The following is a 13,021-nucleotide window of genomic DNA, read 5'->3' on the forward strand; positions in this document are numbered from 1 at the left end:
AATTAAGATCAATTAAGATAAGTTAGTATCATTTATATTTATATAATATATCTGTATATTTATTATAGGATTTTATGTTTTTATTACTTTAATTCTACTAACACATATATATACTCTTATACATTGTACCTTTGATAACTCACTCAATAATACAATATACTTTATTATTTTAGTCTCTTGTTTCTAACAATAGCAAATAACAAATCACACAAAACAAATAATTTTATTAGAGTATTTATTCATTTTGGTCCTCAAAGAATTTCAGTTCGGACACTTTAGTCCCTAATTAAAATTAATTACTCGATTGGTCCATAACAATTAATTTTGTAAGTGACTTAGGTCCTTGACTCCATCAACTCTAAAGGAAGACAAAATGGTCCTGACAACTCTAATAGGGGACAAAATAATCCATGACAACTCTAATAGTAGACAAAATTATTCCTGACCCATTTGTTCGAAAACGACACTGTTCTTCCCTAATTTTCATTATATCTCGCATAATCCTAACATTCTACTCTCCTTTTTCACCTTCACAGTCTTATTTTCCATCTTTTCCTTTATCCTCTTCAACTCCAAGATCAAGCCATGGTATAACTGCCACGCGTGTCGCACCTACCTCAACATGTCATGGACTACACACTTCCTAAATCTATATGACTGGTACACTCACCTCCTCCGCATTTCACCCACCAGAAGCATCCACCTCCACGTTCTCGATAACAGCATCACCTCCAACCCCAATAACGTCCGCCACATTTTCAAGACCAAATTCCATAACTACTCCAAGGGCACACATTTCTCCACTCTCCGGCAAGTAATATAGATTATTAGACATTAGGACATCATGAGAAGATTCTCCTTCGACATCATATGCAAATTCTCATTTGAAATGGACTCCAAGTGCTTCATTCCTTCCTTTTCGGAGTCCAAGTTGTCAGATAGTTTCGACCTTGCATCCAAACTATCAGTACAACAAGTAATATCGTCGTTGCCGCTTATATGGAAACTGAAGCGATTATTAAACATTGGTTCGGAAAAGAAGTTGAAGGAAGCGATCGAAGTGGTGGACAATGTGGTCATAGAGATGATAGGGCAGAGGAGGAGGGAGATGGTGATGACAGATCTTAATAAATCAGATTGGCTGTCTAGATTCATGGAATCCATCGAAGACAACAACAAGTACATACTTGAGAGACATAGTCATTAGTTTATTGAGTATTAATTGGTTGAAAACAAGTTGAAGATTTTTCTTTTTGTGAACATTGAAGTTGCAAAATGTGTATTGTGTAACTTGAAATTGCTGTTAGTGTTATGCGAAATATGATGAAAATTGTAAGAGAATAGTGTCATGAAAATTGAAAAAGAATAATGTCATTTTTAAACAGGAGAGGTTAGGACTATTTTATTCCTTGTTAGAGTTGCTAGAAATTATTTTATCTTCTATTAAAATTAATGGAACAAATAACCTAAGTAGCTGACGAAATTAATTGTTAAAGACCAATTGAATAATTAATTTTCTTCATTTTATTAATACAGGGCGTTTCCCCCCGTTTGTGCCTCTTTGGTGGGTCGTAGAACGAACAGCGATAGCGTTGACCATGAAATGAACAGCCAATTAGAATGAAGGCATAATGACGCGGCGCAAGTTTATTGGATAGGTCTGACAGATTGGCACTAAACCTAAGAAAAATGGAGTGAAAGTTAAATAAATTAAGAGAAATAAAAGAAAGAAGCCATAGAATTAGAGGGGAGGTCTGTTCGGTGCGAGTGGCGAGTGACACTTGAAAACGCAGGCTCTCTTCCGTTGAGTTGAGTTGAGTTGTTCAATATCTTGTCCTGTTAATCAAGCCGACGATTTTAGCATTAATAATTATTACTGCTCGTGCTCAGTTAGTAACAGTGATTAGACACAAAGACGAAGAAGGGAAAAAGAGAAGAAAAATAAAGGAGAGGTTCCTTCCTGTTTTGCTGTGAACTGGAAGGAAGGAAGCTGAAAGTCAATTGGGATTCACCACTCTTGACACCCGTAAGTATTAGATCTTTTCCAATTTCGATTTCAGTTACGATTAATGGTTTCACTCACTCGCTTAGGCATAGATTGTGTTGCCGATCCCTTCAGATCTATTTCTGCATATTCTATCTAATTTCTTGTAATTAGAATGGCAATCGAATGGTTCGGATATATGCATTTAGCGTTTATTATTTACTTTTTTTTTAATTTTATGAAATAGTGAAGCGAACAAGGGAGGAATCCAAGAAGCAAGTGCATTGCATTGCATGCTGAGTGAGAGTTTGTGGAGAGTGAGTGTGGGATTAAAAAAGGGAATTCAAAATTCAGCGACTGGGGTCAGGGGGTGACTTGCCCCAATCTGGTGGTGAGTACAACCCTTATCCTGTGGCGCGCAGGGTCAATTCCAGCCACGGCATGATGATCGATGACGACATGGAGGCTGGTTCTTTGGGGCCTTACCACGACAGGCCAAGAACTTTCCCCAACATGCGCACCAAACCTTACACCCCACTGGTAAATTAACTCCACTACCACTGCTTCCTTCATCATCTAATTTCAGCCATTTTCTCACTCCCATCTTTCTGCAGATATTTCGTATTCTCCTGGGAATAAATGTCCGTGTTCTATTCATTCTTTTGCTCCTCGGATTTGGGGCTATCTTTTACATGGGAGCCAGTACATCTCCCATCATTGTGTTTGTCATCTCTATTTGTATTCTCAGCTTCCTTGTGTCTATATATCTTACAAAGTGGGTGCTTGCAAAGGATGAGGGCCCCCCTGAAATGGTTCAGGTAACTCTATTTCCTATGCTTAACTTTTTATGTCCTGCTCCCACAAACATTCTAGATTTATATTCCCTTTTATTGAATTCTGGTCTTCATTTCGGTTACTGGGTTTTGCAATATGAAATATTGATATAGAATGTGCTGCGAATCACGTAGAACAACTATATCTTTTTTATCAAATAGAGAGAAGTTGATTGTTGTGGATTCTGTAAGAGAGGATGAGGTCGATTGCTGTAGGTTGCATCCCTGGCTAAAACAAAAGTGGCATTTCAACCATAGTCTTTTGACAGAACAATTTAGCATTAATATAACTTTCATGTGGTTTTTATAATAGTAGAAAATTTAGAATTCTCATTCAATTTTCTCAAGCTTAGTTGATTCGGGTTAGTGAGCGTTAAGTAGCCACCTATATACGACAAGATGATGAAAACTTGTCTAGAGAGTTGGTTGGAAGAAGAAGACAAATAAGCAATAAAGGCACTAGTGCAAACATCTCATGCATAGGGCCTAATTTCTATCGGGAGTGTGGAGCTATTTGGTTTTTATTTTATAATGAAATATGTCAAGGACCAACTATCTCAAAATCTTAAGCTATTGCATGTAAGGCACATGAATAATTTTTGAAATATTCCGATAAAGCAAACTGTTTGTTTACTATATAACAGTTCACATGTTAAAACTTATTCTAGATTTGTGATGTCTTTTATGCTGACTTCGAATATCATACCATGAACTCATTGTTTTCTTGTCCTGAGCTTATCATATTGCTTTCTAGATAGCAGATGCTATACGAGATGGAGCTGAAGGCTTCTTTAGGACCCAATATGGGAGTATATCCAAGATGGCAATGCTGCTTGCTCTTGTCATTCTTTGCATATATTTGTTTCGCAATACGACTCCTCAGCAGGAATCTTCTGGTGTGGGAAGGTGACATCATACCTAGGCTATGGATCTTTTCTTCCACCTTTTACATGTTCTTACATGTCATGTATGTTCTGTTTCAGGTCAACTTCTGCTTACATCACTGTAGCTGCATTCCTTTTAGGTGCCCTTTGTTCAGGGATTGCTGGATATGTTGGGATGTGGGTGTCTGTTCGTGCCAATGTCAGAGTCTCTAGTGCTGCAAGACGGTCCGCAAGAGAGGCATTGCAGGTCATTAGTTTATTATCAGTTCCTGCAAAAACTATGACTGGTTCATTATTCCTATATAACACTAAGAAAGTTGTTCAGGTAGCTACTCGTGCTGGCGGTTTATCTGCTATCATCGTTGTTGGTATGGCTGTAATTGGGATAGCAGTTCTTTATGCCACATTTTATGTTTGGCTTGGCGTGGACTCACCAGGGTCGATGAAAGTTACTGATCGTATGTGTAGACTTCTTCCTCCAATTGTTTTGTTTTTTGGCAAAAGATTGTTTGTAAATTGTTAGTGTTGAACATGAACTAGTGCTTTTTATGCATAATTCTTATCTTTTTGAGCTAGTTTCCAGTTTGATTAGTGTTTTATAACTTGTGGTGAATTTCATTTCGGTGGGTTTTTTTGAAACTAAAAATGAGCCTATAGGTCAGGTGGTTGACATGGTTGAGGATTTGGCTTAGGTCATTAATGGTTCCTCAATGTACTGAAAATAAGGGCAAAAGAAAAAAATGGACGAGATATATGTGACTTTTTTTTCCCTCTTTGCAAGAGGAAATTATTAAATCTTGACCAAAATGAGTTTTAGATGTTATATTTGTGATTATTGAGGTCTATTTATTAGCTATTTGACTGATAACTGCAATGTAATTTTCTTTGTACTGTTAGCATTGAGCAATACTTGCTGCATCTTTTAGCTGTTTTTTTCTCTTACCTGTTCTCTCTGTCTCTAATTCATATTTGATTCTTTTCCACCCTCAGTGCCTCTTCTTCTGGTTGGATATGGATTTGGTGCTTCCTTCGTTGCACTGTTTGCTCAGTTGGGTGGTGGAATATATACAAAAGCAGCTGATGTTGGAGCAGACCTTGTTGGAAAAGTAGAACAGGGAATACCTGAAGATGACCCTAGGAATCCTGCTGTTATTGCTGATCTGGTATTTGTTGTTTAATTTTGTTTGCCTCAGTTTGAAGATTCTGCATATTATATTGATTTTCTTTTTTTAATTAAAGAAAGAAACATTTAAAAAAATCTCTGTTTTTAGTCACTGCCTGTTTATGTTTGTGGAAATGATTTTGAAATAAGGTTGTATATGTAGCCAGTAACGAATGTCTTTCTTTTTCCCCCTCCAGTTTGACGACCTTAATGTTTTACTTGGTGAATTTTCAAACGTGGAAACCTATGATAGAATATATTTAATTCACTGTTGGTGACTGTATAACTTAAGCAATGGATGGTGTTTCTGATTACAAGTTCCTTAAACAGATTTATGGGATTCTCTAAGACATTTGACGGTCACTTTTGGGTTTTCTGAATTATTTTATATATAGAGGCAAAAGTACGGTATATAAAACGTTAGTTATATGCTCGTAGTAATGATTGAGAACTGCCTTTATTTTCAGTTTCTTAAACTTTAAGAACTTAATATTCTGCTTCAGGCCAACTTATAAATACACATGAAAATCTTAAGTAAACACTATTGATTGATTGATATATATATACATAAGCTGATTATTATATTATTTATTTATTTGTCAAATAAATTGTACTTGCAAAACTATAAAACCTAAACCAAATGAAGAGAACTGCTTCATGTTTATAATCTGCACTTTTGTTTATGCTTTTTGGCTAGGTTTTTTTACTTGCATTTTTTTATGCCATAATTGTTTTGTTTCGGTTTTAAGGTTGGAGATAATGTAGGAGACTGTGCTGCTAGGGGTGCTGATCTTTTTGAAAGTATTGCAGCTGAAATAATCAGTGCTATGATACTTGGAGGAACAATGGCTCAACGTTGTAAAATTGAAGGCAAGTACCCACTACATAGTTGCCCCAATGTGTCTATGTATTGCTTACTGATTTTGGTTACCCATTGATTTATGTATGCTTTTCTAATTTGATGTTTTCTCTTTTGACTCAGATCCATCTGGCTTCATCTTGTTTCCTCTTGTTGTTCACTCATTTGATCTGGTAGTTTCGTCAGTTGGAATATTTTCAATTAGGGGTACACGTGAATCTGGAGTAATGGCTCCAATTGAGGATCCAATGACAATTCTTCAGAAAGGATATTCTGTTACAATAGTTTTAGCTGTTGTGGCGTTTGCTCTGGTAATTGTTAATCTTCGTTTGTGATATTTGAATTTGGCTTTTCTAATTTCTCCAGTTGATATAATTTATTGCTATATTTCTGTTTAGGATTGGGGCAGTGAAATATCTTGAATCTTTCCAAATTCTTGTTACAGTATCTATTCTGATTATTATTTGAATTGAATTGATCTGCAGTCTACACGGTGGTTGCTTTATACTGAGCAAGCACCTTCAGCATGGTTCAATTTTGCTTTGTGTGGGCTCGTTGGTATTATTACTGCTTATGTTTTTGTCTGGATCACTAAGTATTATACTGACTACAAGCATGAACCTGTGCGCACATTAGCCCTTTCTAGCTCCACTGGTCATGGGACTAATATAATTGCTGGAGTCAGTTTGGGTCTTGAGTCAACCGCTCTTCCTGTCCTTGTCATCAGTGTAGCAATTATCTCAGCTTACTGGCTGGGCCAAACCTGTGGACTAGTAGATGAGACAGGAAACCCAATTGGTGGGCTGTTTGGCACAGCTGTAGCAACTATGGGAATGCTTAGCACTGCAGCTTATATTCTGACGATGGATATGTTTGGCCCAATAGCTGATAACGCTGGAGGCATTGTAGAGATGAGTCAGCAGGTAGTTCTTGCCAAAATAATTTTGTCCAGTGTTATTTCTGATATTTCTCATGTAAAGTATATTGACAATTGATCTCTTTTTAGCCTGAAAGTGTCCGAGAGATCACTGATGTCCTCGACGCTGTAGGAAACACAACAAAAGCCACCACCAAAGGATTTGCCATTGGTTCTGCTGCTCTTGCATCTTTCCTTTTGTTTAGTGCTTATATGGATGAGGTTGCCGCATTTGCTCATCAACCTTTTAAACAGGTCTGCAGAACTAGTTCCAACTTAATTACTTAACTATCCTTGAGCATGTTTTACTCATTCTGTATTAGATGTCCTTTGGTTTTAGTCTTTACATTTTCAAAATTTTAATCCAGCCCTTGTAAGTTATAAAGTCTATTTCTTCCTAGTGTAGTCATTCTCTTAAGCTTTTCCCAATCCTACCTTGAACGTTAATGGAAGTTTTTGGATTCAAGAAGATTTCACCTTAGTTTTCATTGCTTCTTTTTTTTTTTTTTTGTTTATTCTGAAGCTACTTACAATTCAATGATCTAAATCGATTTCATTATTTCTTTGAAAGCTACTTACAATTGAATTGCAGGTTGATATTGCAGTTCCAGAAGTTTTCGTTGGTGGGTTGTTAGGTTCCATGCTTATATTTGTCTTTAGTGCTTGGGCATGTTCTGCTGTTGGCCGAACTGCGCAAGAGGTTGTTAATGAAGTAAGAAGGCAGTTCATTGAGAGGCCTGGTATAATGGTGAGTTTTGGTTGCTGAAGTTATGTCGTGAGGATTATTTTAAGTTTTGAATTACTCCTTTTATTTATTTGTTTGTATATATTTTGTACAGGACTACAAGGAGAAACCAGACTATGGTCGCTGTGTTGCTATTGTAGCTTCGGCATCATTAAGAGAGATGATAAAACCTGGTGCTTTGGCAATCATTTCACCTATTGTAGTTGGTGAGTTAATTCCTGTGTTTAATTGCTCATTTTTTATATTATTATTGCTGAGATTGTGTGATTTAGGTAGGCAAGGAGAAATAAGGAAAGAGAAAAGTTATGAATAATATGTGATATTGATATGATTACATTATTCATAGCCTTTCTCTTCCCTCATTTCCTCCAATTTATGAATCATACAATCTCAATATACCAAAATGGTATCATTTTCCATGATCTGTGTTATCCCTCCTTTAGCTGTCAAGTTCCTGAAATTTGAACTTGTATTCTTCACATTCATAGTCTTTCTCCCTCCGTATCTAAGATCCACAATCTAAACAACTGTGAAAAGGGATTAATGCTTTATATTTAAGGACACTAGAAAGTGGATAGTCTTTATTGAAATAATAGTATTTTTGAAGTTTGGAAGTTTCAAAACCTTCCATGAAACCTTATCATCACTTGTAAGCAAAACCCTCACATTGCTGTTATGAATACTTTTAGGCCATGGTTTGCTAAATTTTTCTCTTACTTGCAGGTTTCCTGTTTCGAATTTTGGGTTACTACACAGGGCATCCCTTACTTGGGGCTAAAGTTGTGGCATCTTTGCTGATGTTTGCAACTGTAGCTGGCATTCTTATGGCACTTTTCCTGAACACAGCCGGTGGTGCCTGGGATAATGCAAAGAAGTATATAGAGACTGGCGCTCTTGGAGGCAAGGGAAGTGATGCTCACAAAGCAGCTGTAACAGGAGACACGTAAGGAGTTACTTTTTATTTTAATGCTATTTTTTCTTGCAATAATGAATGTCATAAGCATGCCAATGGTTATTTTATAGAGCTTTTCAGCTTTTTTTCTATTTTACATCTATCAATGTTTCTATTGCTTGTAATCTTGGACTGGTGGGACAGAGTTGGAGACCCTTTCAAGGACACAGCTGGTCCCTCGCTTCATGTTCTCATAAAGATGCTGGCAACGATTACGCTTGTAATGGCTCCGGTGTTCCTGTGATGTGAGAGTTGATATCTCTGCTGCGGCCAATTTGATTTTGATAATTTTGGAAGCATAGGGAAGGGATGGGATAGGTTATATGCTTATATCTATCAATATATGATGTGCATCGAATCGAAGAGCCTGCCTGATTTTACATCGTCATGTATACGGAATTGTCCTGCCCCTCATCGCTTGTGGGAATAAATATGTTAATTGACTGAACGTGGAGTGAAGTAGACAAATAGTAATGACTAATGAGAAATGAGGACTATAATTTTGGGTTTTGATTGAATGATGGCATCATGTATGTTGAATTGTTAATGACATTTTTTTTTTAAATATTATATATATCTTTATTTTTTATTCTTGGTATAAAAAAATCGATAATAAAACAGAAAAGATAAAAAAGTTTCTGTTATATTATAAAAATATACAAAATAAATATATATAAAAATTAATATAAATATAATTTTTTTCCTGTTACACAAGAATACATGATCCTGAACTTACAATATGGAGATGTTTTGCCACATTCAATTGTTTTAGCGCTTCAATAAAGCGTAATATTAGAGAAAACAAAAGGCATGCCCAAAACAATTAAAAGAAAAAGTCAATATACTGATATAGTTATTTTTGTGTGAAGTTAATAATTAAGAGTTATTATATGATAATTTAGTCAAATTTATTAAATTATCTAATAATTTTTAAATATCAATTTTATATACAAAAAGAAACTGTATATGAATTTTCACAAAAAGAAAAGAGGAAAAAAACTAAAAAAGTAACAGGAATACAGGACAAGCAGAGTAAGTATTTCACTGAAAAAACAACTGTTATAAGTTATATGTTTCTAAAAGGATAAGTACTCCGTGACCCAAAAACAGAACATAAGTATTCAATAAATTTTTGAAAGATTTTATAATAAAGTTATTAACTTAATTTTTATGTGTTGATAGTATAAAAAATGTTTATACAAGTATTTAATTATTTATGATCACATAGTAAAGATAATTAATTTTTAACTATTTAAAAAATTATTTAAATATGTAAATTTAATTAGATAATCGTTATATTATTGGTATATTAAAATATAATTCTAAATTTAGACTTTTGTAAAAAATGAAAATCAAAGTACTAATACTGTTCCTTACTTTCAACAGGATATTCTTACCTGTTTTGATAAAATTTGAGTGAAATTAAAATAATTAGATTTAATTTATATAGAGTAAATTTCAAATGTCAACAAATCAATTGAAAAGTATTTTTAAAATAAATTATTTATCCTGTCTGTAACTAGCGAGAATCATATTCACTTTTCAGTTTAATAATATAATAGTAAACAATTTTAGAATAAAAATAGAGTTAATAGTCAAAATCGTTTCTGAAAGATATTTTGATATTCATTTTGGTCTTTGAAAAATAAAATTAATCAAAAGTATCCTCGAAAGATACCGATGTTGATGGAGTTCGTCCTTCCGTCATCTCAGTTGCTGAGGTGTGTAACGTTTGCTGAGCTGGAACATTAAGTTACAGCGTGGCACACTCCAGTGTGGCTAACGTTAATGCTGAGCAGATAAGTTTGTTTATTTAGCTAAAATTAGTCCTAATATTACAATCCTAACCTAACCCCAATTTGAAGCATAAATGTGTGATTCTCGTAGTAGATGACCCTGTATGTTTGTTCAGTCGCTGTCATGATGAATGGAAGTCGCAGCGGTGACTTGCTGTCTCAGTCTCTTGGTAGCCATGGTTCCAACTCTTGTATGCGACAAAGGAGAAAGATCAAGGACCAGACATGTTTTTGCTAATTAAGGACAACGATCCAAAAATCTGGTACAAGAGAGAATCCAGATAGGTTGTTCCATACTTGTGCAAGATACCCGATGAGTAAGGATAAATTAATTTTATTTCCCATTTTCTTATGTCTATTTTGTTGGGCAGTTGAAATTGATATTTTTTTTGAAAATATTTAAAAGGGAAGTCATTGCAACTTCTTTAGGTGGGTTGATGATGATGGGTATGTAGCAGGGGCAGAAACTGATGTAGAGGTTGATGGTGACTATGATGAATGGAGGTTAAATGTTTCATGGAGATTGGGTAGCTTCGAAAGTGAAGTTAGAGCAATGAAGATGCTAATAATGTACATCTCAGTTGCAATGATTGTGGCTACTTTTATTTGTGCATCACTTTTGTTCACATGTATTTCCAAGTAAAGCTACAAATAGAGTGTTACGTTGTTGTGCTTTAGGGGTGTTGTTAGAGCTTTGAGATTGAATTAGTTGATATGTAATGATGATGTGACTTACGAATGAAATCAGGTGTTCTAGCTTAATTGTGTTTAAGCCAACATAAACTTGCCAATTGAAAATACAATATAGTGATGTTTATACCTAAATATAAATTCACCAAAAAGTTGTATACATCAAAATAGACATAATCATTGTTATATTCCATAACAAACATCATAATCATATCATATTATCTTAGCAGATATACCACATAGGTAATCAAGGATCCATAACTTAATAGAGCAATTCAAAACAAAGGTTCTATAGCATTGTTCACCTAAATAAAACAATATAATAGGCCTAACTAAAAGATCCTGATAACACAACCAGTTTACACAGCCCTGTTCCCAAAAAACTAATAACAACGACATACAAAACACATTTTCTAATTAAAGTTCTTAATCTTTTTTTCTTGGATACTTGAAGCCTGGAGTTAGTACAAATATCATGAAACTTTGCATCTTCTTAGCAGTTGCGAAACTTGTTCCTTTCAGTGTTTCAGCAAATATGACCACAGGTAATTTGGTGGAGGCATTCAATCTTGCCTTGCGTTTAATGATATGCAATTTGGGTGGCCTTCCTCTCTTTGCATCCTAATAGGCCAGTTGGTAGAACCATTATTTTTCAACTAAATAAATGAAAGTAGTATTAAAGATAAAGTAATAAGTAAATAATTTGAAGGTCTTCAACAGGCAGTTGGCTTTCTTGTTTTGGTGGGGAGCCTTTTGGTTGGCTGATTATCACATCAGGTTGTGGCTGGACTGGTGGAGGAAGTAGAGAAAGGATTGAACATCATTAGTTTTGGTGTTTGTTTCATATGTAGGGGGAGTAGGCTCTTTAACAAGTGTAAACTGCAGTTGCATTTGCCTAGCTTGTTCTTCAGTATCCATTTTTTTCTTCTTTGCACAACCTCTTTTGTTGTGTCCAACTTCACCACAATACATGCACCTGATTGAATTGTACTTGCTCTTCATCCTAGTGCTTGACCCAGTTAGATGTTCACCCTTGTCTCTTCTCCTCTTCTTGGTAGGCCTGTCGGGTTTTGGCTTAATTGGGGGTGGGACAGGGGCAGGTGACGGTGTTTTCTCCCACAAATCTTGTCTTTTCACCGGGTTGACATTGAAACAGTATGTCCTTTTATACGCCTCTATTGTCAACCATTCATGGCAGTACTCCTTAATCCTCTTACAATTTTTATTTTGAATGGCTGAAATTGTATGCATACATGGTATCCTTGTTGCCAGCACATACAAATTTAATGAAAAAATTGAAATCAATTCTTACTAAGTGAGAGTAAGGGAAGGAATGCAAGGGTTGGATAATTTACCTGTGAGTTGTCAGAACCTACAAGTGAAAGTGTGCTTTCCCAAGTCCACCACCATGTTTGTTCATCTTTGTAGAGTTCACACTATCATTACTGTCACTGCTGTATTCATCATTTCCTAGCACCTTTGGAGGCTTGTAAAGGCTGTCCTCAGCACTCTCATAAGATTCATGAGAGTCACTATTTTTTTTAACCTCTAATGTCTTCACATGCCTTCCAGCTCTTGTATGTGGTGGTAGTAACATTGGTCTTTGCTTTGGTCTGAGGTGCAGCAGAAGTAGGCTTGGTAGGTTGAGTATAGAATTTTTTGGGCTGTGATGAAGTGTCAATAGGGTCATGTGATTTTTTGGTGGGCTGAGATGATGGTTTAGTGAACTTAGATGATGGTCCAGTGGGTTTGGTGGGTACCTTAGTGGGTTGGGTAGGCAACTTAGTGGACTGAGGAGGCAATTTTAAAGGCTGAGAGTATAAATTGTTACCATCACCTGAGACCTTCGAGGATTGAGAGCATGCTTTTGGACGGGATGGTAGCTTAGTGGGTTGAGAGTGTTGTTTCTTGGTTTGGGATGGCTTATTTTTTTTCACATCTTCTTCCTTCTCATCAACCACAAACGGCTTTGAAACACCATGTTCGAAATACATGTTGATCAAATTGAAGTTCCTCCTACAATTCTTGACCATTGCAATCAAATCATCATCTGTGGCCAACCTCCTCAACTCAGATTAGGGGTGAACGCGGATCAGATCGGATCGGATATGGCCAAAATTTCAATCCGATCCGTAGTAAAATTATCGGATCGGATCGGATCCAATATCCGCAATTTTTAAGCTTGGATCTGATCTGATCC

At 35.7% G+C, this 13,021-nt stretch overlaps 1 protein-coding gene across 1 annotated transcript; it reads left to right on the forward strand.

Annotated features, from left to right (window-relative positions):
- Nucleotides 1–1,566: 1,566 nt before the first annotated feature.
- On the forward strand, nucleotides 1,567–8,924 carry LOC107635834 (pyrophosphate-energized membrane proton pump 2). Its single transcript, XM_088484118.1, has 15 exons — nucleotides 1,567–2,026; nucleotides 2,232–2,524; nucleotides 2,599–2,802; nucleotides 3,572–3,723; nucleotides 3,801–3,948; nucleotides 4,027–4,159; nucleotides 4,692–4,864; nucleotides 5,613–5,733; nucleotides 5,846–6,033; nucleotides 6,208–6,645; nucleotides 6,729–6,893; nucleotides 7,231–7,386; nucleotides 7,478–7,589; nucleotides 8,107–8,326; nucleotides 8,480–8,924. The coding sequence occupies exons 2-15, from the start codon at nucleotides 2,426–2,428 to the stop codon at nucleotides 8,577–8,579; spliced, it is 2,409 nt and encodes an 802-aa protein (XP_088340244.1). The 5' UTR covers nucleotides 1,567–2,026; nucleotides 2,232–2,425; the 3' UTR covers nucleotides 8,580–8,924.
- The last annotated feature ends 4,097 nt before the right edge of the window (nucleotides 8,925–13,021 follow it).

This window comes from Arachis ipaensis, chromosome B4 (genome assembly GCF_059453495.1).
Source record: "Arachis ipaensis isolate K30076 ecotype BB chromosome B4, ASM5945349v1, whole genome shotgun sequence".
Lineage (NCBI taxonomy): Eukaryota > Viridiplantae > Streptophyta > Magnoliopsida > Fabales > Fabaceae > Arachis > Arachis ipaensis.

Bases quoted from the DNA above. Each gene is read 5' to 3' on its own strand.
- LOC107635834 (XM_088484118.1), top strand. From the start codon at position 2,426: ATGATGATCGATGACGACATGGAGGCTGGTTCTTTGGGGCCTTACCAC. The intron at 3,949-4,026 runs GTCATTAGTTTA...AAAGTTGTTCAG, and splicing joins CCGCAAGAGAGGCATTGCAG to GTAGCTACTCGTGCTGGCGG. The intron at 7,590-8,106 runs GTGAGTTAATTC...TCTTACTTGCAG, and splicing joins CATTTCACCTATTGTAGTTG to GTTTCCTGTTTCGAATTTTG.